The 23,811-nt window shown below is 53.3% G+C and overlaps 1 protein-coding gene across 27 annotated transcripts in view; it reads right to left on the reverse strand.

Moving 5' to 3' along the window:
* Positions 1-23,811, reverse strand: part of CAMK2B (calcium/calmodulin dependent protein kinase II beta) — a 99,414-nt gene that overhangs the window by 29,060 nt on the left and 46,543 nt on the right. For 15 of the 27 annotated variants that reach the window (XM_079150751.1, XM_079150754.1, XM_079150752.1 and 12 more), the window contains exons 3-6: positions 15,964-16,075; positions 14,644-14,703; positions 6,796-6,850; positions 3,056-3,121 (exon numbers count right to left, since the gene is read on the reverse strand). In XM_079150751.1, the coding sequence (XP_079006877.1) occupies positions 3,056-3,121; positions 6,796-6,850; positions 14,644-14,703; positions 15,964-16,075 (293 nt within the window). Of the gene's footprint in view, positions 1-3,055; positions 3,122-6,795; positions 6,851-10,985; positions 11,118-14,643; positions 14,704-15,963; positions 16,076-23,811 lie in introns of those variants that run through there. The other 12 variants (XM_079150738.1, XM_079150735.1, XM_079150734.1 and 9 more) reach the window with 2 other exon arrangements.

Below are 23,811 nucleotides of genomic sequence, written 5' to 3' on the forward strand. Positions count from 1 at the left end.
CTGTGAGTTCGAGGTGAAGCCTGTGGGATAATGACTCACTGGAGCCACAAGTCCACTTTCCATAAGGCACTACTGCCAAAGGCAGAAACACACAGATTCAGCCAGGAGGCCAGCTCCCAGCAGTGCTGTCTCTTCCTCCTCAGTGCTGGACACATGCTCAGGAAAGAAAAAGAGGGAGGCTGAGGTTGCCGAGGGGGACCCTACAGGTGCAGGAGTTGGTCACACCAGCAGGGCAAGCCCTGGAGGAAACTCTCCAGGGATCTCCCTTGTGACCTCTCCCTCTCCCACAGCTCAGCCTCCAAAATAACCACCAAGGTCCTGACACCCTCCACAGACTCAGGCTGCCTGCGCCTCCTCAGTCTGGCTTCTAATCACACTCCACTAGAGCCCTGAACTCAGAGAGGCAGTCTGTGAGAGGACAAAGGGGTGTGTGGTGGAACAGAGTGTCCCACCTCTTCTGGGCCATGTCCAGGGCGCCAAACACCCAGAATATCCTTGACTAGGGGTTGCCTGGGGAGAGGTGGGGACCTCTACCATCAGAACAGGTAGGGAGGGGCCTGGTGAGGGACACAGGGCTCTTCTTTCTCCAATTCTGCAGTGTTAAAAAGGTTCCTGGGACCAGAACAGTTCAAGTACCCAGAAAGTTTCAGCCTCTCCTCCTAAACCTATCTGAGGCTGCTTATTCTGGGCAGGAGTTCCTTGGGCCTGCATCAGAAAGGCTGAGATTCAGGTGGTAGAATTTCTGCCTCAGGTCAGGCCCTCCAGGGTCACCAGGGGGCGCCATGAGTCCGTAAGAGATAGACTAAGGATAGAGAGGTCCAGTGAGCAGAGGCTGAGGGCCCCATGCAGCTGGCAGAGTGGCTGATGCTCTGGAAGGACAGCCAGCCTGGTGTGTTGACAACAGCATGTAATGACCCCTCTATCCTGAGGCTGGTGCTGCCTGGGAAGCACCCCCTAGCCTCCACTCTCAGGGCTGGGATGTTTAGAAGGGGGTTGGCTCTGTGAAGCCCTCAACGGTACAAACAGCTCTCCAGGCTGGAAGATGACAGGTCCTACAGGGACAAGTACACTACACAGGGTACAAGAGGGGTCCGTAGGAATGAAGGGGACCAGGGCTGGAGGATGATGATACAGAGGAGAGAACATCAGAGAAGGCAGGGCATGGGGTGAGGGCAGGTGAAGATGAGGTGAGAGGTGAGCTAGGCTATGGGTTGCACCAGTAGTAAGAGGGTGCCATGGGGTGGGTATGGGGGCACCAAACCCTGGGAAAGTGTCCATGGCATGGTCAGTCTACATGCTGCTCAGCAGGGCTGCAGAGTCTCTTAAATAAATGGAAGGTTCCACATAGCCAGATGATGCTCCCTGCCTTGCTGGTGTCTATGGGTCCCTCAGAGCATATGACCCACCCAGGGCCCCTCCTGCCCCAGCAGGCAACTAGAGGGTCAGTGGGGACATTTGAGTCTGTTTACCAGCAAGCAGTCCCAGCTTTGTGACATTTTCCACTCAGCATTTCAGAGCAGCAGGAAGGGACTTTGTTCTGCTTTCTGCTTCTGAGTATAAAGATGAATCTCATCTCCCTCTACTCCAAGAGACAGGCCACTTCCAGGATGTTTTATAAAATATAAAGTCCTTCCTGAAGAAGCCCCGGAAAGAAGCCAGTATACTTAGCCTCTCGGGATCTGGGACCAATCGGAGGGGTCACAGCTCTGCTAGTCCCAACTTGTCCTCTCTCCCTGGCCTGACCTGTGGCCTCTGCTTGCATGGCTCCATGGGGAGGCCTAAGTGACCAGGGCAAGCTGGAATGTTCACACTTTCCCAAAGGAACTTGGGGTCTGTCATGAAGAGGAAGGCTGCCTGCTGTGCAGAAACAGTCACAAAACGCTACTTTGAAAAATATTCATTTTTTTCTTGATTAGAATATATGAATACATTTTCAATAAAGAAGAGCTTTAAAGTAGACGAGATAAAAAATTTAAAATCATCCATAACTCCACTGCGTGAGGATCACTGTAGTCTTTTTTCTTGTAAAATGCATATATATCTACGGCAAAGCAGGGTGGACAGAACCTGGAAGGCAGGAAGTGACCACTCTCAGCTATCCCTGAGTTGAGATGTACTATCAAGGGTCAGTGTGTCACCTGAGCTCGGCCAGAGCAGGTCACAAGTGGCTGACCCTTCCTGGGGTAGGAGTCATCATCTCCCCAGCAGATATCATGCATCCCTCAATCTGGTCCCTGGCAGCCAGGCCACAATTGGCCATCTTTGGGTATCATTATCCATCTTCATTGCTCCAGTGAGGACTGGCCCCAAGAGAAGGGCTGTCTAAGGTCCACAAGGAAGCCCAACCTGGATAGAATCCATGCCCCTCTATCCCAACCCCACACCAGAAGTCCAATGGCCCAGGGGTAACCCTTTGAATGGCACACTGGTACAGAATTCTGAGTGTGCCCTGGCCTCCTCCCACTGTCCTGGGGTGTGGTAAACAAGAGTGCAGGGACCCAAGAGGAGAGACGGTGGCACCTGCCCCAGCAGTTGTACCAGAATAGGCTGTTGACTTTCCATTGCTTTATGTACAAGCTGGGTGGAGCTGGAGATGCCCTTTGAGAATACCATCGAAGGGGATTCCTGGCCTGCCTTCTGGGGAAGAGCATTTGGAAACTGCTTATCTCTATGAGGAAGGTTGGGCAAGAGATTACTGCATGGGCCATGGCCCTCGACATCCAAAGGGCAGGAAGATGCCTATGACCTTCTCCTCCCCCACCAGTCACCCTATGAAAAGTACCCCTCACAATGCAGCAGGTTGGAGCCAGGCCCCACAGGCCACACTCTGTGCTGATCAGACACAGGATGGTCCTCTCCTTCCTTGTTCAGAGAGCTCCCAATAGGGCCAGTGGGCCAACTAACACTTCCACTCAGCTGCCCTGTGCTGGGAATATGGAAGGGACATTGATGCATGGAATAGATATGGGTTACAGAGAGGCAGGAGTAGGGCTGAGTGAGGGATGGGCAAGGGGGGTGAGAAGAGGGGGAAGATGGCATGAGGTTCGGCACCCACCTGGCATCAGCCTCACTGTAGTACTCTCTCGCCACAATGTCTTCAAAGAGCTCCCCACCAGTGACCCTGTGGGAAAAGTGCATGGGGGTCAAATTCTGGAGACACTGTTATTTTCATCACTTCCTCTACCACTACTACCATCACCATTATCAACATTGCCACCACTGCTTCACTACCACCATCACTATCACCATCACCTTCATCAATACCATCACCATCACACATCACCATCACCACCACCATGATCAAAACCATCGCCACCTCCAACATCAATATCACCACCATCTCCATCAATACCACCACCACCATCACAATCTCTATCACCCCCAACATTCACCACCATCACCATTCTAGTTCCATCATCACCTAGAACTGACAGATTATCAATTACTCACTAACACATGAGGACATTTAACCTTTCTGTCCTCAAAATCGCTGGCACTATTATATTCCATTAATGAATAAGAAAACTAAGTTTCAGAGATCTAAGTGATTTCCCTAGAGTGGGCAGCACAGAGATTTGAGTCAGGCATTTGGACTGTTATACCCAGAGCTTGTGACTCTAATTCTAGGTCTGAAAAGATCTGATTTCCCCTCCTCGAGTGGCCCAGGGCCAAATATGTACCCTTCCTCCAAGGGCCAGAAGATCTGGTGCCTGGATCTGGCGTCCCTAGTGGGCCAATGTCTTAAGCTCTAAGCCCCACCTTTAGGAAGAGAACAGAGATGATGATGACAGGTGCTGGGGATGGTTTCAGCTGGCACAACCTCCTGCCCTGTGTCCTACTCAGTGACTGGTCATCAGGATGTAGTCAATATGGGCTCTAGGGCAGGAACCACTATCTGGAGGACTTCTGAGAATATAGAATTGGTTTAGGCTTCTGGGATCTGATAAGGTGGAGAGGTGTGGACACACATCAGTGGGCAGGACAGTGGTCCTTGGTCTGCCTATGTCTCTCCCCCAACTGAGGGTTCTGAGTCTGCCAGAAGACCCCATCTAATGGCTCCCTGAGGTCAGGCCCTCCCTGTGGAGTGGGAAAAGTCTGTGGTCCTCTCCCTAGGTTCCTTCCTGCTCTGGTTGGGCTGTCTCATTTTAGCTTTTCCCCTTTGTTCTGGCAAGTGAGGTTTGGGTCTCCTAAAATTTGTGTCCAACACTCAGCACTAGCCTAGCTCATGGCAGGGGTGACCCAGGGAGTAGGGATTGTTGAATGGTGACCCTGGCATGGGTGGGTACTGTGTCTTAGTGTTGGAGAAAATTTTCAGTGAGGATGTGCTGAGTGTTAGCATTCTCCTGCTCCAGGCTAAACCTGCCCTGGGGACCCCACAGGATTCCCTAGCAATGCTTGTAGTGAGAAACTTTAAAGGTTCCATTTCATCTCTGAAAGAACCGTAGCTCTGAGTAGCACTACCTGAGCTATTGTGAGCCCACAATACTGGAGCAGCAGCTCTGAGCTCAGAAGACTCAGGCTGGGTCCCACAAGCCACCCAACCTCTCTGTCAGGGAACCCAGCCCTAAATTAAGTGAAAGTAGCAACATGAGGATGAAATGCATATGAGGTTGTCCCTAGTGCACATGTGTGTGGAGCAGGAGGATCAGATTCCAAGTGTAGACCAGGCCATGTGATTGACTGTGTAGGTCTTAGAATGCCAGCTTACACATCAGGCCCAAAGATCCTTAGTCCAGGCAAAGAACAGCAGCCAAAAGCTACCAAGTCTAGGTCCAGGTACAGCTTACAGAAGCCTCCTGACAGGTACCCACCTGGGACCAGACCAGGCCCTCTGGGGTGCCTGTGTGCTAAGCCAGCTGCAGTTTGGACTGATGAGCACCTGGGACTCCCTGGCTAGGGCCATCTCCTGATCCAGAGCCTCAGGGCAGGGAGTTTGTCTCCACCATGTTCGTTGCTGTGGAGGATGTGGGAGCAGTGCTGGCCCAAGACTGGTGTAAGTCTGAGAGGTCCTGCATCTGAACCACCTCTCCTTAGGCCATGGGGGCATACAACTAAGGAAAGTCATGGCCCACAGGGGAGCTTCCTTCCTCTGGATACACAGGTGTGTGCAAGGCCTTCCATTCCCAGGCCTAGTCCCTGAGTCCTATGGCATTTCTAAGAATGGAGAGTGTGGATACCTTTCAATGTCCCCAAATCCACAGAGCCCCTAAACTGCTAAGGGGCCTCAGGTACAACCTCCTGCCCTGTGTCCCCACTCCGTGACTGGCCATCAGGATGTAGTCAAGATGGGCTCCAGGGCAGGAACCACTGTCTGGAGGGTGATGCCAGCCCATTCCAGAAACTGCTGCCCCATCAGACACAAAGGTTTGGGAGGAGGATGTGCAGGACCCTTCAGGACTTACCAACCTCAGAGGCTTTCCCTACACATCCTGGTGAGTGCTCAGCCAGCCCTGTGCAAAGCCAGTCCTGAGACAAGTGTCTCACACAGCACACACACACACTGTTCTCTTTCCTTCTCAGAAGGAAAGAGCCATCTGTTGGCCACCATGGGGTTCTAGACAGGGCTGCCCTCAGTCCAGGGGCTTCTCCCTTTCCTGGGAAAAAAAAGTCTGGTGGAGATGGGTCTGGTGCACACAGGGGCAATGGTGAGCCTGCCCTCTCCTCAGGCCAGGGGACAGATGTTGCAGGCAGTAGTGTCTGTGCCTAGGTCAGCCCTAGTCACCTGGCTGACAATATGAGGCAGGGTCTTGTGGGACACATGGGGCATCAGAGAACCCCTGAAAGAATAACCTAGCCTCTCTTGACCAGAGGACCCCATGTGAGTGGACTCCTCTCAGCTCTGCACACCCCACAGCCTGGGCATCTGTCATTTGAGGAAGGAAAAACCGAGAGGGCAGTCCATACAAAAGTGCCTCCTATCTCCACTGGGCCTGCTGCTCAAGAGCTGCTGCTGAGGGCACGGGGTAACCATGGCAATGGCACCACAGCCAGGCTTCCCCGGCTGTGCAGCTGCCTGGAGGCCACAGAGGTAGGCCAAGACTCAGGGGCCCCCACCCAGCCCAGGGTCCCACTGCAGCCCTGATTCACGGACAGCTAAATATAGTGCTGCTTAGCGGGAGCTGTCAAGAGTGAGGGAGATGAGATCATCGCTTCTAAATCTGGCAGGAAGTGAGAGGCGGCACTGGCCCCAGACGCCTTCTCTCTCAGTTACTGCATGTGCACGCCTGTGCGCACACACACTCGTGAAAACACACACGCACAAGCATATGCATGTACCCCTACAAACCATACCCACACATACATTCATACAAGGCACACGCACATGCATACACTGCACACGTGCCCTCGCGCATGCTCAGACATCCACACACATGCACACATTCACACATGAATTTAGGTACACACATTTACATGCTTTTACCCACATTCAAAACACACATGCTCACGCCAGGTAGTGGTGCCACCACAGTACAGTGTGATAAGGGCACACGGGGAAGGGAGGTGACTGAATCACTAGCACTCCGTAGTTCTCCCTCCCTTCCCCCACCCTTCTGGTCTGTGTGGAGGAGGGGGGTCACAGGATTGGTTCCAACCCCCACGGGATTCAATAAAACCAGAGTAAAGCAAGGAGGAGAGTTGAGGGAAGGTGTAGCTGGGAGTGAGGTGACCTACAGTAGAGGTGCACTCAGGTAGTGGACAGAAGTAGAGACAGGATTGCTCCCTGGGCTGGGGAGGTTGTGGACCCCACCAGCCCTGCACCAGGAGTGGGAGAGGGTTCTCAGCTCTGGCACTTACAGATCGAAGACCAGGTAGTGGAAACCCTCCTCGGAGATGCTGTCATGGAGACGCACTGCAGGGATAGAGAAGCCATGAGAAGCTGGCGGTAGCTAGGACATACCACCTACACACTGTCCAGGCACATACCAGCTGTGCAAGCCCTCAGGGAGGGAGCTCCCTGGCCCACAGCCAAGGACCCTGGGGGCACCCACAGGATGATCTGTGGGGAGGGCCAGGTGGGTGGCCAGGAGGAAGGGAGGTGGTGTTGGGTGAACATCGGGGCCTCTGGGCAGTGCCCTGCCCTTCCTGCACTCTCAGCTGCCTTCCTGGTCTGTTTCCTTCTGCCAGAGGGAGACAGAGGAGGGCAGAATATGAGAAGCAGGGACTCACCCAACTGAGCTCCTGAGAGGAACCCCTGAAGGGTGTCACAAGGGGGAGAATTCAGGATGAAACACACCCTTTATTCACCCTGGGCCTTCCCAGAGCTGCCCTAAGTCCTCAGCAAGCATGGACCTGGCCCGGAGGAAAACCCGCCCAATGTGGCATTCAAAGGCTCAAACCCTGAGTTCAGGTTCCAGTAAGGTGGAGCACTGCCATTCTCCCCTCCCAAGCCCTTGTCTCCATGCTGCCTGCAAAGGTCTGTTTGCTTCCTGCCCCTCACTCTAGACCCTGCCTGGTGCAGGGCAGAACTGACGAGGAAACAGAGAATGTATGATGAAGGGACGAAGGAGCAGCAGTGCGATCTGAGCACCAAAGTGTGCCCTCCCCCAAGGCCTGCTCTTCCTCATCTGGAGATATGCCCTGCTCCAAGTGGGGAGTATTTGCTAGGAATGACTCACTTTGGGCCTTGCTCTCCCACGTGCAGATTCTGCCCTTTGCTAGAACAGCGACGACAGGCATTGAGCACTCACCATGTGCCAGGGCGGCTATGAGCACTCTACGTGTATTAACTCAATTAACCTTCCAACCACTCCAAGAGGCTACAGGTGAGGAAGCTGAAGCACAGAGAGGTTGAGTAATCGGCTGAAAGTCATGCAGCCCAAAAAAGGCAAAGCAGGGCTGTGAGCTGAGGGGTTGGTCTGGCTCCAGGGCCTACACTATGCCAGCCTTGGTCCCTCTCTTTTTTGGATCCAGGAAGACAGATCTCTAAGGTATGGCTTTCTCCCATCATCCAAGGGACACAAGAGCTGGAGGGTGAAAATCGGTCTCCATCTCCCCCACTTGAGGCCTCAAGCGGGAACAGCCCGCACAGCTCCAGCCCTTTCCTGGAGCCCTCCTGTGCTGTCCTAGTTTCTAACTAGCTGTCAGGGCCTCCCTCCTGGCTCTGGTCCTTTCAGGGGCCAGCCAGATAGCATCCTTGTGCCCAGAAATTCTGATCTGGCCTCTGGGGCCCAGGCCTTGCCCAGACCCCTGTGCTCCAATGGCCCCACGCCAATGGCCTTTCTCAGCACCACACCTCAGGTACAAAGTCCCCCAACCCATGAGGGCAGGCTGGGTCCCAGGTCCCAGGAAATGCAGGACTACTCTCTCCTGCCACTAAACTGGCTGTATGACCTTGAACAGGTCACTCAGCCATGTAAGCCTCAGTCTGCTCCTCTCTGAAATGGGCCAAGTCAGCATCTATGGATCATCGCAAAGAAACTAGGTAACCTGTGGGAAGTTTCCAGGACATGGTGAGTACTTACGGACTCACAATCCTGTGATCATCATTGTCACTACTGTCATCTGGATGTAAGTCTCAGTACCAGAATCTGGGCTGCCTGGGGACCTGAACTTCTTTTCTGAGCCCAGAACAGAAAGGCCCAGGCCCAGAGGGCAGCAGCTTCTCCCACACACCCCTTGGAGCCCCTGAGGCAGTGCTCTGGGGGAGGAAGGGAGGCCCAGGGGAACCTTCCCTGGGTTCAGCAGAGACGGCCTGCTGGTGGGGGCTGGGACCCACCTCCTGGTGCAGGATGGGGTGAGGTCAAGGGCCCAGGAGATCTCAGGCTTGGATGAGTCCTGCCTCCTGCCAGGAAGTGGGTCCCTCGATCAAATGGAGTCAATGGGGATACGTGTAAAGAATTGAGGCAGTGTGCATGTGAATAATTTTTTTAAAAAACATTTTTTAACATTTTAAATATAGGTGCTTATTTTAATGGTTAAGAAGAAAATCTAACTCGCACATCAGACCCGTGAATTCAGACAGGGCTAAGTAAAAAAGTGAATTGTCACTAAATCTATTTAAATAAAAACAGTAAGGAAACAACACTGTGGTGGCATGCAGAGGTGGCAATAAGTAAGGTCCCTGGCAGTGTCTTAGGAGTCCAGTCTGGAAGCCCTGGGTCAGATCAGCAAACATCCTCCAGAGTTAATCTGCTACTTTCAATCTCCCAGGGGAGAAGGGATTTAGGGATGTGGCCTTGTCCCCTTTCCTGTTTGCCTTGGGGCTCCCCATTGTTGGGATTCCTCTTCCCCTCAGGGCTGTACCCCTGCTGGGCAGGGACTCAGGGTCTGGCTGAGGCTGGGGCTTGGACTTTCCATGGGCAAGGGAGCTGCAGGGTACAAGAGCAAGGAGGTCCAGGGGGGTCCTTCTGCTCATCCCGAGAAGTTTCTAGGATCCTTTCCTGGACATCCATGGTGCTCACAGTTTATGGAGACACTAACCGTTGCCTGCAGGGTCATGTGACTTTAACTGGTGACATAAAAGAAGAGCTGCTAGATGGCAGTCCCAGGAAGCTTTCACCCTTGGCCCCCTCCTCAGGCCTCCTTGTCCTTAGCAGGCTCCCATCCTCTGTGTATCCCCCTGCCCAGCTCCTCAGTGGGGACCCAGTGAGGGAGGCTGATTCGAGCCCAGAAAGTAGTCAAAATTACAAACTTCCTGGCCAGGGCCAAATGAGAGCTGATCAGTGTTGGGAGAGGAGTTTGGGGGATGGCTGAAGGTCTCTTAGTCAGGGCCGAGGGCTCTCAACTCCTGAAGGAGATGCTGGGCACATTAACAGGAAACACTGAGGACTGCCCTGCGAGGCACTGCACCCCAGGGCCATGCTAGGCTCTGTCACCCTGGGGCCCTAGGGGCACCGGGGGAGGTTTGGGAGTTACTCTTTTGATGAGCTCCCTACCCCCAGGACACCTTCCATTTCAGAGGCAGATGCCCCTGGGACCTCACCTGGCACAAGGCAGACATCTGTAAATATGGGCTTAATAGTGAATTCTGGAACCTTCCCTGGGAAAGGTGTTGACCTGGGGCTACGCCCAGGCAGGCACAGATCACCTATGCTCAGGAACAAGTGCTCTACAGACATCAGCTAGACTTGTCACTGTCACCCTCACCTGATCAGGGAACCAACCCCACACTCGGTCTAGTAGCCAGAACCACAAAGGCTGAAGAACCCCTTCACCAAATCCTCATGGTAGTTATGGCTCTGACCTGGGGGAGGGGGGCATCTGCATCGGAGGGCATAGGGTTCAGAGAGCTTTGGACCATCTGAGTGCTTTGGTTTATTCCAGATGACCACAACAGCAGCCCCCCAACACTAGGCCAGACCTTCCTGCGGCTTGTGGTCCCATCCCTCTTGGTCTTGCCTGGCTCTTTGCTCCAGCATTTCTCTGTTGACACAGGACACTTGTGAAAACTTGGGTGATAGCCTGGGCAGGCTAGGCTGCTTCTCAGGAGGGGGCCCAAGCCCCAAAAGGCAGAGTCTTCCTAGATCTGAGAGGACCAGTTGGCCCTGCCCCGCTTCCCTGTATGAGGTGCTACTGAGCAACACCAGACCACATCCAGCCCAATCTGCCCAGCCTCCCTCTGTCTCAGAGGGAAACTGAACTCCCTGGGAGTGAGCACTTGGCCAACCCCTGCCTCAGATCCCCTGTGAACTGGTAGCTGGGGGCAATGAGTTCATCTGTGTAGTTAGTGTTAGGGCCAGGCCATGAACCCCACTTGCAATGGGCCAACTCAGCTCAGTGGAAACATAAGATGCTGCGACATAAGATGCTTATAATAGGTGGCTATAAAATACATCCCCAAAGTCTTTGATACATCTTTTCTAAGAGGGAACTCAATTCCTCACCCCTGTGTGTGGGCTTCAAACGAAGTGGCAGAAGTGACAGCTTGTAGACTAGGTCATAACAAGGCACATGGTTCCTCAAAAAGTTACACGGAATTCCCATATGACCCAGCAATCCCACTCCTAAGTTGGTACCCAAAGGACTGAAAGCAGGGACTCACATACCTGTGCACCCCTGTTCACAGCAGCACTATTCACAACGGCCAAGAGGTGGAAGCAGCCCAAGTTTCCATCGACAGATGAATAGATAAACAAAATGTGGTACCTCCATGCAATGGAATATTATTCAGCCTTAAAAAGGAAGAAATTCTGACAAATGTACAACAGGGATGAACCTTGAGGACATCACAAGTGAAATAAGCTGGTCACAAAAAGACACTATGACTCTACTCCTCTGAGGTCTCTAGAGTAGTCAGACTCACAGAGACAGAAGGTAGAATGGCAGGTGCCAGGGGCTCAGGGAGTGGGAGTTGTTTAAAGGGGAGAGTTTCTGTTGACAAAAGATGAAAAAGTTTTGGATATGGACAGTGAGGATGGCTACACAGCGTTGTGAATGTGAATGCCACAGAACTGCATGCTCACAAAGTGTTAAAATGATTAACATTATGTTATGTATATTTGATCATAATTTTTAAAAAGGCATTATACTTCTGTTCTTTTTATATCTCTCCTTCTCTGTCTCTCACACTTTCGCCCCATCTCTGTCAGTCCATCTCTGTCCCTTGTTGTCCCACTTTTTTGTCTGTCTCTGTCCCTCACTGTCCCTCTGTCATTCTCTCTTCCTGTCTGATATGTTTGGAAACGTCCTCCAAAGGCCCATGTGTTGAAGGCTGGGTCACCAGCCTGTGGTGCTATCAGGAGGTGGTGGAACCTTTAAGAGGTGGGGCCTAGTGGGAGGAGTCAGGTCATTGGGGGTGTGTCCTTGGAGAGGATACTGGGACCCCCTCCCCACCCCCACCTTTTTCTCTCTCCCTATCTCTCTCTCTCTCTCCGCTTCCTGGCTGTTGAAAAGTCAAGAGACTCCCTCTGCCATGATCCTCTGCCTTGCCACTGGCCCAGAACAATAAGGTTAGGCACAGTGAAATCTCCTAAACCATGAGCCAAAATGAAATTTTCTTCCTCAGAAGTTGATTAGCTCAATTTTTGTCACAGCAAGGAAACACTGACTGACACACTGTCCCTGTCATTGCTGGCTCTGGGGAAGCCTGCGGGAGGGGGTCAGGCCCCAGCCAATAGGCATGTGAGGCACCACCTTGGAAGCACAGCCTGAAGCTCTAGTTGAGCCCTGCTAAGTGCAACCTGGCATGTCTGCAGCCCATGGGAACCCAGGCAGGGCCTGCAGCTGTGCAGCTATCCTGGGCACCCAAGAGGCCTCTCTTCACTGTTGTTGCTTTTTGTGTTGTGTGTGCTGAGGATTACCAGAGGCACTTAACACTGAGCCACATCCCCAGTCCCCTTTATAAATTTTGAGACAGGCTTTCACTAAGTTGCTTAGGGCCTCATTAAGTTGCTGAGGCTGGCCTTGAACTTGCAATCCTCCTGCCTCAGCCTCTCAAGTTGCTAAGGTTACAGGACATATGTCACCTCACCTGGCTGAAATTCTTAATACATTTTGAACACAGGGCTCACACCTACATTTTGTACTGGATCCCACAAGTTGTATGGCAGGCCTGCCAGACTGCTGAATTTCTCTTGAATGCACAGAAGCTGAGTTAACCTGTATGAGCTGGTATAGACTGTGGGGTCATTTGTTCTGAGGCATGACTAGCTAACATGCTCACGAAACCACCCCACGAAGTGGGGAGCATTTATTGACCCTTCCACTAATAAAGGGTCTGCCTCAGTGCTTGTGGCTGGACCTCTGCCCTCCACTCTAAGCAGGCTGCCACAGAAAAGAGGGGACTTTACAGTTTATGCCAGCTTCCCATGTGAATCATTGGGTCCCTTGGAGGGAGGCAGGAGCATCTCCATGTTCAAATGAGGAAAATGAGGCCCCTCCCCAGCCTGGCACACAACTGCTGCCTGACTTAGCCAGTGAGCAGGGGAACCACCCCTCTAAGAGCTGTCCCCAGCACCTGTTCTTGTGACCCAGGAAAGCCTATGAGCAGCTTTCTGCTCAGAGGTGGGGCAGTAGCCCTGAGGGAAGGTTAAAGATTCCCCATAAGGGAGAGGGTCCTCTTGTCTCCCCTTTATTTTCCCTCCCACTCCTCAGAGAATTCCTGGATCTACAGAGAAGACTGGGTGATCCCTGCAGCCTCAGGTCTGTCTCCCCTGTGTTCTGGAATGTGCTGATCTTGAGTCCCTACCCAGTGACCCAAGCTGCTGCAAGGACCTCCAGTAGTCACTCCTCCCCTAGTACAGACTGGGAGCAGGGACCAGCCACTGCTCAGATCCAGCCCAGAACCATATCCAGCATCCAGCCAGGGCAGGGAGATGTTCTGTGGAAGAACTACCCCAAAACACCAATCCGGAGAACACCTGGGTTCTCTCCTCTAAATAAAGGGATTCCTTCAAATACACTCAGAATGGGTGACCTGCCCTTGGTTGGTGCTCAGCAGACATAGTGGTGGGAAAAAAGGGAGAGACAGGACCAGGGGGGTGAAGGAAGGAGTATTGGTAGAGTTGAGTGGGAGGTAGTGTCTTCCAGGAGCCTCAGGAAGGGGGCCTAGTAGTGAGGTAGACAGGCTCTCAGCACTAGGCTGCTGGAGCTCAGTAGCCTGAGGTCCCTTTGGATGTTGCACTAAGATCCAGATTTTCCAAGCCTCCTGAGATGGACTCTCTGGGGCAAGCCCAAGCATCTGCATTGTCAGTAGAAATAAGACTCTGTGATTGAGATGGAGAGACTGGGATTCAGAAATTATGGACCAAGGCTGGGGACCTGCAGAATTCCTACAAATGGGAAATGTGTCTTTCCCCATCCAGTTCTTGTTTTGGGACAAGGGAAAGTTGAGGGTCCCCAGTATCCCAGAGGGTAGCAGAGGAGATTCCCCACCAGGCCTTCTGGAGCCCCTGTGGTCCCACTGGGACCCCCCCATGCCTGAGGCAGATCCTCCTCTCTCCTCTCCACCTCAGCGGGTTGGGAGGGAATGTGGATGTCCCAGGCTCCCAAACTGGCTGCTTCTCACAGTCCTGAGGTGTTTTTTTTAAACACAGATTCCTGGGCCCTATCTTGGCAAAAGATAATAAAGTTTTAGAGGGAGGGGCCCAGGAATCCACCTAACAAACTCCAGGTGCCTCTGAGGCTAGCCTGAGCCCTCCACTGGTGCAGAGAGCAGCTGTCATCCCCAAGGTGTTTCCAGCTACTCCCTAGAGTGGGCAAGGCCTGAGCTCCCAGACTCTTCAGATGCCAGAGCCAGGGAAGGTGAAGGGCAGAAAGGACCAAGGGGCCCAAGGAGATGTGAGCACAGCTTCCTAGGGTCTGCTCGACTGAGTTTCTGGAGTCTGCTCAACAGTTCCTAGAATTGTTATTTATTACCCCAACACAGGACTTGTCTGGGGTTTCAGGAAGGAGACTGGCAGGTAGTGCCACTGGGCTTTTTGAGGGCCAAGACACAGCTGGGGCCAGGACCCTGTTAAAGTCTTGGCCTCCATCTAACCCAGATGCAGCCAAGCAGGGTGGCTCATTTGCCTACCTTTTCCTGGAAGGGCCAGCAGTCCCAATGCTGAAGATAGGACCAGCTCAGCCCAGGTCCCCTAGGAACCCTCCCCACGTGCCCAGCCAGTGAGGCTTGGACAGGCCATCAGACCCATGTTCTGGGCTCCACATACCCTGAGGCCGCTTTCTCAAAAATATCAGCCCCCACCCTCCTTGGGGGCTGCTCACCAATGTTGGAATGCTTCAGAAGGCGGCAGATTCGAGCCTCTCTCTCCAGCTTCTGGTGATCTGGGGACAGAAGAGGACAAGGTGTCACCTTGTGCCCCACCAGCTGGGGACCCATGGCCCCCATGTCAGAATAAACTCATGAGGGTATGTAGCAGTCGTCAACCAAGAGAGGATGGGGACATGCCCACCCACTGCCTGGCCTCTGGGGTGCCTGTTCAACTGTCTTCACCTGCTGAAGGGAAAAGCGGAGTGTGAGCACCTGCCAGGCCACCTGCCCAGTTCTGGGCAGGGGCAAGTGGCAGACTCCTGGGGAGAGACACCCATGGGAGCAGTAGGTGGACTGAGTCAGGGCTTAAAGTATCCAGGCATTATTCAAAGAACAGGAAATGCCATATATTAATAGTGCAGTGATTTAATCCTTCACTTATTTGTCCTAATTCCATACTCTTTGGAACTTTCTGCTGAAGCCAAATTTGTTCTTCCAAGGCAGTGGTGGGATGTGCAGAATAACCCATCTGCCAGGTCGGGAGGGGGAATGTGTCCTCAGAGCCCAGAGCCCACCTGCTGCTCCCACTCACACAAGGTGCAGGGCCTACACTGGCTCTGGGAGGGGGGACCAGAGACAACTAGTCACTGGGCACCTGGACCCCCAGTCCCTAGAGGCTGGTTCCCCTCAAGCAGTTTCTCCACAGGATCCTCAAAGATTGGAGCAATTTGTTAGCGAGAAACTTCAGAAGAGGTGCCAGGAGGATTAAAAAGCTGAAGGAGATTGTAATAGCAAAAACCAAAACCCACATGTGACAGGAGAAGGGAGAGCTCCACTGTGGCTACAGTGACAACAGAATATATGATGCAGCAAGGAAACAGAGTTCTCCAGCTATACCCACAGCGCACAAGCACATCTCAACCTCCCAACAGCGCTCAGGGAAAAAGCAGCAACCAAGGAGTGTCCAAAATGTGCTTCAATAGACATCAAGGTCAAAATCAGGCACACCACTGAGCCACAGGCATGTGTGGGGGAGCTGTGAAGAAAGGAAGGTGAATTTTCAGCACTCAGGACAGAGGCTGACTCTCTGATGAGACTGGGAGGAGTTGACCCTGTCTAGAACCTCCACTCCTGCTGAGCCCCTCCCAGAAAGGTGAGCACGTAATTAACATGCCAATCAGGACCACAGGGTCCTCCTTTACCAAGGGAGCTCCTCCCAGCCCCATCAGCAGGGGAGGAGTGAAGGTACCAATTGAAAAAGGATGCTCAGAAGTCATTCAAACCAGTCTGCAGGCCTCTGGTTCCCAGAGGGTGCACAGGGGAAAATCACCCACCTGACCTGGCCGAGTCATCTCTGGTCAGTTGCACTGGAGCGAGCATGACGGAGTGTAGGGATGGAGGCCAGACATGCAAATATGTATGTGTCTTTCTCCAGGGCAGCGGTGCCTGCAAACAGGCATGTCTCTGGGACATGTCCAGGGGTTTTTCTTTCCTTCCCCTAGGACAGGTCCTTGAGCCACCCTGCCCTGTACACCTGGGTCCCATCTGCTTTCTGCCCAGGAATCTGGCATCCCAAATGGAGGGACTGGCTGAGCCTCCAGGTGGGTGGAGTCAGACCCCACCTAGTGTGCTTCCAGAAGCCCCCACATCCCTACTCCCTCATCTGTATATCTGCCTCAGCAAATATTGTTCTTGTCTTCCAACATAACACGCAAGTCCCCACTGAAGTGGAAGCTAAGGCGCCCAGAAACACAGCTGAGTTATGCACAAAGAGAAGTCTAAGGGGTGGTGGGGAGGCGCAGCCAGCAGTGGGGAGGACATTCTGGCTGCCCCAACCACACCTGCCATAAGGACAAGTCACAGATGAGGACAGAGAGGAATCTAATATCTCCAAGACTGAAAGATCCATCTGGTGATGGTCAACCCTGGAAGCAGCTTAAGTGTCCGCACCTTTTCTGGTGTGAAGCTTGGAAAGGGAACTCCTGAGGCCACACCTTCCAACTGCTCAGACACAGTGAGACTGTACCCCAAACCAGACAAGGTCATATGTGCATGGGCCTACATTTAAGTCAGAGGGTGACTGATGGACTGGCTCATTCACTTTGGCAGCAGTCCTACAAACACATAGGCAGACACACACACTTATGCACACGCATTACACACCTGCTCCCCAAGGGGCGGCTCAGAGAAACTCGGGCAAAAGATGTGCTATTTATTCCTCCTACTAGAGAAACATCCCACAGATATAATACAGTGTTCATTTATACCCCCATAAAAGCACTTATCAAAAAAAGAAAGAAACCCACAACAAAAAAATGCCAAAAACAATTTTACTCAAAGATCAGGCTAAACGAGAGCCTGCAATTATCCGCCTGCCTGCCTGAATTCTAATGATAGCGCAACGTCCCGATTCCACCCTCAGGGAATGCCGAGGCCTGGAAGTTTTTCTAGGTGATTCCACCATGATCTCAGTGTGGAGCCCTGGCTTGCTGTGATGTCCGCTCTGCCAGACCTAAATCCTGGGTGCCCCTGAGGTCAGCAGCATGCGTGGGGCCCAGTGCTGGGGCAAGGTTCAGGGGCTACAGAGGGACAGGGTAAGGGAAGTGGCCACAGCCATGCCCTGCTCACCCGTGCTGAGTGACTCATGGCAGGGTTATCAGTAGCTCCTACAGAAGACACCTCCATGCACCAGGCAGAGTGGGCGGCAGAGCTGGGCCTCGAGGTCAAGGCCTTCTCTTAATGCTTATGGGCTCTGTAACAAAGCCTGGTTTGCATTCTCCACTCCTCTGTGGGTTGATGGGTGGTATACGCCCAGTGGCTGTAGCCGCCACACAGTGCAGAATTCCTGTTCACTCCTGCAAATGCTGCCATAGGCCAATGTGATGGCAGAAGAGGAGACAGTTCATCACCAGCAAAAGGAGGACAGGGAGGGCTAGAACAAGGCCCTCAATTTACAGTCTGGGTCCCACCTACTACAGAAGACAGACTAGAGAAGACCACTCATGTCTATGCCCACCTGGATATCACATCAACTAAGGCTCCAGTCACCTTTCAAGAGCAGGGACCAGAGGACCCCAAGAATGGCCATTCCCGACCCACAGGCCTGGAGGACTTGGCATGAAGTTCCCAGGGGCAGAGGAAGGGAGCAGAGGTTCCTCTGGGCTGTCACTGTCACCCTGAAGATGACAGGGACAGGGGCTGCTCTGAGTTGTCCAAGGCTAGGACACAGGCACAAGGCATGTGACCATCCTTCTGGAGCACCTGCCACACAACAGGCACCATCTGTTCTGTGCAAGTTTCAGGCAATAAACTGTTTAATTAAAAAATGCCCTGAGAGGCCAGGAGTGGCCAGGGAGAGACTTTAAATGGAGTCCTTCCCACCTTCCACACCTCCCTCCATCAGCATCCCATACAATGGGTGCCCTGGGGGGGGTCTCCTCAGGTGGTATCTCCTCAGGTCACCTGAGGATCCCTGGGGGGGGTGTCCCTCAGTCTGGGTCCCCTCATGTAGGGTCTCCTGGTGAGATCTCTTGACCTGAGTTATGCACAAAGAGAAACCTGTGGGGCAGTGGAGAGGAGTAGCTGGCAGTGGGGAGGATGTCCTGCTGCCCCAGTGGCACCTGCAGCATGGGAACAAGTCACAGACAAGGACCAAGAATAGTTTGAGGTCTGCAGGTCTGAAGAGTCCAGGATAAGGGCCTGGGAGCAGGAGGGGCAGCCCCCAATCAACATCCCAAAGACAGGCCAGTGTGTGGTTCCAGGGACTCCTATGTCCTGCAGGAATGGCACTCAGAGGTCATGGTCACAGGCCCAAAGGACAAGTCGGGGTAACATTTTCAGTAAATCTCTGCTGGTCATTCTCCATCATTTCCTTTTCCTTTCTCCAGAGTCAAGAGGTGTTAGGGGTGGAGAAGTGGAGGTTCCCTGGCCCACGCCAGGCACCCAGCACTAATTTTCACTCTCATGCCCCCACCTGCTCTCTGGCAGGGGTGACTCACAGCAGTGAGGGGTGGGGTGATGAGAGGAGCCAGCAAGCAGGGGACAGGAGGGATGTGGGTGGCACCCATCCCTGCCAGCTGCAGGCTGTCATGGGAGGACACTGGGTATAGGGGAGGAGGGGCAGGATGGGGAAATGTGAGGCCTACCGCACACCCACACCCACTTTGCACAACTTGGGCCTCTAGGATTGTGGGGATCAGAGCCTGGGGGTAGATGGGGGTGGGAGCTTTCCCAGCCAGGGTTGCCTAGGACCAGAGCCCACATAGAGCTGCACAAATGCTGAGAGTCCTGCCTGCTTTGTAACCTGGGACAAGTGATGCCCAGTGTCCAGGCCTCATCTGGATGTTGGGAACAATAAGATGTCTGCTACCAAAGAGTTGTGCTGAACTAAGCATAAAATTGTATGTGGAGGGTACACACCATGCCTACTCATAGCAGGTGCTCAAGGACATACCCACTCATCGCCAGTCAGCCCTGCCTCACCCCAGGATGCTGCTAGCAACCCCCAGAGATCCCTTCACTGGGGAGCCCCTGCCAGCACCAGGGTGTCTCAGGCCCTGGATGATATTCTCAATGATAGACTGACTGAGGAGGGCCCAGGTACATGGACCTTCTTGGTGGGAACAGCAATAAGGCCCTGTTTCAGCTACCGTAGCCTGGACATGGGAGGGTAGGGAGGGACCTTCAGTGGCTGCCAGGGGTCTACTCCCCCAGGCTAAACCGGTCCCTACAAGTGTGAGCCCAAAGCCAATATCATCAAGGCTGGAGAGATGTCAGTCCAACTGCGTGTCAGCCTCTGGTGGTTGTAGGGACACTAACTAGAGGCACCATGACAGCCAGGGTTATGTTCCGGGATTCAGGCCTTGCTAGTAAACTGCAGTGGGACACAGCTCACCACTGAGGTCTGAGCTGAGAGAAATCGCAGTTCATCCAAATCTCTCTGGGGGCCTCAGTTTGTCACTGATAAAAGGGTGGGGGCAGCATTGCTGTTCCCATCCAAAGAAGACAAGGATCACAGAAGAGAGGGACTCCTCCCAGGCCCAGGTTCCTTCCTGTAATCCGCCCAGTTCAGCTTGCATCTGTCCAACACTTCAGACTATGGTGATGAGGTCAGGACCCTACTCCCTATATCTTCAGCACATGGCAAGACTGTTGGCCCCTGTCACAGGGTCCTGTCCACCTTTCCACCTGTCTCAGCTTTCCAGACTCTTAGAAGGTTCAGAATATCATATCACACAGCAACTTGGGGGTTCCGAAGCACTGTCTGGTACCAGCATACTTCAACTCATGCATCCCAATCCTCCTCGAAGTTAAATCTCCACATTTTCAAAGACCTAAAGGGCAGCATGCTCAGGAACTCAATGGCCAGCCTTCTGGAGCAATAGGATGCTGGGATGCAATCCACAGGACATCCTGGACCTTTGCTCCAGACCTGGCCTCCATGCACCACTGGCAAAGTCCTGTCCAACACCTACAGATCCCAGGGTTGGGGAAACTGGACAGAGAAGTGAGTTCATATTAAGGGCCAGTACTGAGGGGGGTGGTCAGGAAGCTTCCTACGGGAAGCTTCATTCTTCAGAAAGAATATCAGCCAAGTGAGAGCTCCTGGCAGCACCTCTCCTCAGACTCCCTGGGGTGGTTTATAGGGAGTTAAGCTAGCCTGGACCCTGTTCCGCTCCAGTCATTCATCAGGGCCTGCTTGTCCAGTCTTGGAGTGCAGCTGGTGCAGAGGCTGGAAGAAGGTCATGGGCAGATCCTGGAAATTCCTCCTGAAAGGAAAATGGCTCCTGGGAGTGAACAGAGTCCTACCTTCATAGTAACAGCTTGTCTGCTGAGCACTGGCTTTAGGCAGGCCTGGGAGAGACTTCCCATACCCAACAAGGCAAGGCCATTACATCCCCCAACTCTCAGATAGGGTACAGGTGCAAGGAGGTCACATGGAGGGGGAGCTGGGGAGAGAATGATTCACTGCAGACCCACACAGAGCCTACACTGGGGGGAAGCCAATGGCCCTCTCCCCACCTTCTTCCCACAGGGCTGAGGGTGCCAGGGTGTCAGGGTGTGTCTGCAGGCAAAGATGGAGGCGAGGTTGAGGAGGTGGGCAGTGGAGGTAGACACCCCTTTCCTGCTCAGCCTCCAGCACCAGGGTCCACCAGAAGCTGGCATATCTGGCTGGGTCTGTGTAGCTGCTGAAGGATGGCAGACCAATGAGGTAAAGGAGGAGGCTCTCACTGTGGCTTTCTGTGTGTGTTTTAAGAAAGCAACAAGGCAGCCAGCAATTAACCCGACAGCTCAGCCAACAGCTTCACCAGGAGGCGGGAGGCGCCTGCTTGCATGCCCTGCAGCTGCCTGCCACCCTGCTGGAACAGAGGAAGGGAGTAGGGCTCTCAAGGGACACTGATAACCATGCACATCGTACCCTCTGCACAGGAACATCATTCACAATGGAGCTACAGGCCTCTAAACTATCTGCCAGTCACATGGAGTGACTGGCATTCTGCAGCCCAGGCACGTGGGCTGAAGTGCAGCCACTCTGGGGCTGCATGGCAGGAGGACCCCAGTGCCTTCTCTCCATGGGGTCATTTGTCCTTGCAGTTGATGCTTCATGCCCAGTGCCCTCTTCAGAATGAGAACCATTTCTAACATGTGGGTGAAGCTCAGCTTTGAAACAAAGATGTGGCTTGGAATTCCTGCTCATTCATTGCAAGCTGTGGCACTTGGTGCAAGGCTGTAGTGTGAGGCCAAAGTTTAAGGCCACTATTATATGCTGCCTTGACATCCAGAGAAACCAGGAAGGCCTCCAATGACCTAACCAGATGGCCCCTCCTGATTCTGCTACGGGGGATTAGCAGGCAACTCTCCTCACAGGACCAGGCATAGATTCTGCTTATTTGTAAGCAGTGGCTACAGTTCCCTATAACCCATGGAACTATTCAAACCAGTCAATCACATCCTCATGGGCACCCAGGGCCACCTCTCTCTCTGGTTACCACAATGTTGGCCTCTCCCAGTCCTGCTGGTTCACTCCACTCTCAAGAGTAGCCCTGACAGCCCTGAGGGACCCTCGGGGTACAACATCCTTGTCCCTCTTTCTGAGTGCATGTGACTATGTCCTACTGTCCACTTCATCTGTCCAGTGTCAGCTCTTGTGTGGATCAATCCCATTAACTCTGGAACAGGACTTCCATCCTCACCTTTGTGCAGCAGGACATGGGGGCAAGAGCTAGCTGGCAGCCCTTCCCTCTCCCAGTCCTGGTGCCAGAAGTTGACACTTAGGGTAGGGTCTCCTCATACACAGGCCTAGCCCAGCCCACCTATCCACAGTCATGGGCCACCTCAGTTTCCTTCAGGGATGTCAGGGGAGTTGTGATTCTGTACTTATGACTCAGCATCATGACCCCATGCCCACGGAGCACAGACCAGGAGTTTTTAAGGGTGGGGACTCACCCAGCCACAACCTTGCTCTCAACACATGGCCACAGGGGTTCCCTCCAAGGCAGCACTCCTGCCCTGAGCTCCTGACTACAAAGGTCTTATGCCCAAACTCTGCCTCTGCTCCCCACACTGTCCACATTCTTCTTGTCTTTTCCAGAGATTAGGACAACTGCCCAGATATTCCCACGCATACCAGACTGGATGCCTGGAGACCCAACCCAACCCAAAGCCTGCTTTTGTGAGGCCAGGGAGCACTTCTGCACTGTGAAAGGGATGAAGGGAAAAAACAATAGAGGAGACCCAGCAACTGAAGCCATGTGGCCACAGTCCAGCACACTAACCATCTACCCCTTTAGAGAGCTTCTTCACAATCCCCTCATCCTTTACCAGCTGTTCTGGTCTACAACTTCCTCCTAAGTAAACATCGCTATACCATCCAGAAATGTCTGAGCACTTGTTAGTTGGAGTCCCAGTGGCACAGGGAGTCTGAGCTCCTGCCAGCTGAGGCCAACATGCAGCCAGCACCTACAACTCCCAACTTCCATGGGGGCAGGGAGGCGACCCTGGCCCCCTGCATCTGCCTTTGTTTCAGCTTCCCTCTCTCAAGGATGCTTCTCTCTTCATGGGAGATGCCTGAGCCTTTAGGGTCTTCAGCATATGATCAGAGAACACCAGAGCTGGGTCAGGTTCCCTTGTCCACACACAGACATGGAAGCATCATGACGCAAGTGTGTCTCTCATCCAGGACAGGGACTACCTGCAGGGTAAGGGGCACCCACCCAGGCTCCTTAGTGCCTTCAAGTCTCTCTGTGGTTGCTCCCCATGTGGGCTCAGTCTGGGTCTTCAGCTCTCCAGATTATTCACCAACCCAAACAGCACTGCTCACCCCAGTCCTTTCCCAAGCTCATACCTGGAACTCTGCTGCTCTTGCCCAGGTGGTCTGGGGACCTGCATGCTCCCCAACCCTTCCACTCACCACATGAGCTCAGTTCTTGAACTGAATCTTCACAAAACCTCTCTCCTGCCCTTTCAATCCCCTTACCCACATAATAGGTAGGGAAGGACCTACTAGGTGCACAGTACAGCCTTGGGCAGCCCCTACCCTCACTGGGTAAGTCTGAAGTCATAGGAAGGAGAGGTGAGCTGCTACCACACTGTAGAACCAGGTCTCCAACTTGGAACCAGGCCTCAAACTTGGGCCCACAGGCTCACTCATTCAGCCCATGTGACCCTGTGCTCACCTCCTGGGGTGGGCAGGATCACTACAGATTTGGGGAATGTCAGCTTTAAACCAGCTGGGAAGCATTGAGGTCAATTTCCCAATTTTATAGAAGAGAAGAATGAAGTAGAAGGGACCAGATTCAGTCCCCAGCATGTTCCTTACTCAAGCTGCCTTTGAGGGCTTCTTGTGAACTCTACAGTTGAAGTGGCTCAACCACCAGCCCCCAGTCCAGCAACAAGGTGAGAAGCACATATGGGATCCCAAGAACAGTTGACAAAATGATGCTAGGAGGCCCTCAAGTTCATGGATGGACCCTCTGATAACTGGGGCCAGTAAGCTCCTCACCCTGCTTCCACCACCCCCAGACTCAGGATTCCTCCCTCTCACCTCCCACCCAACCCAATGGGGTGGGCACTGCTCTTGCAGACAGTCCATGGTGCATCCCAGTGATCAAGGGGGCTCAGAAACCTGATGTTGGATACAGGCTAGCCACCTCCAGGTCCTTGGGACTCTGTTTACACCAGCA

This window comes from Sciurus vulgaris (assembly GCF_902686455.1).
Source record: "Sciurus vulgaris genome assembly, chromosome: 8".
NCBI classification, from domain to species: domain Eukaryota; kingdom Metazoa; phylum Chordata; class Mammalia; order Rodentia; family Sciuridae; genus Sciurus; species Sciurus vulgaris.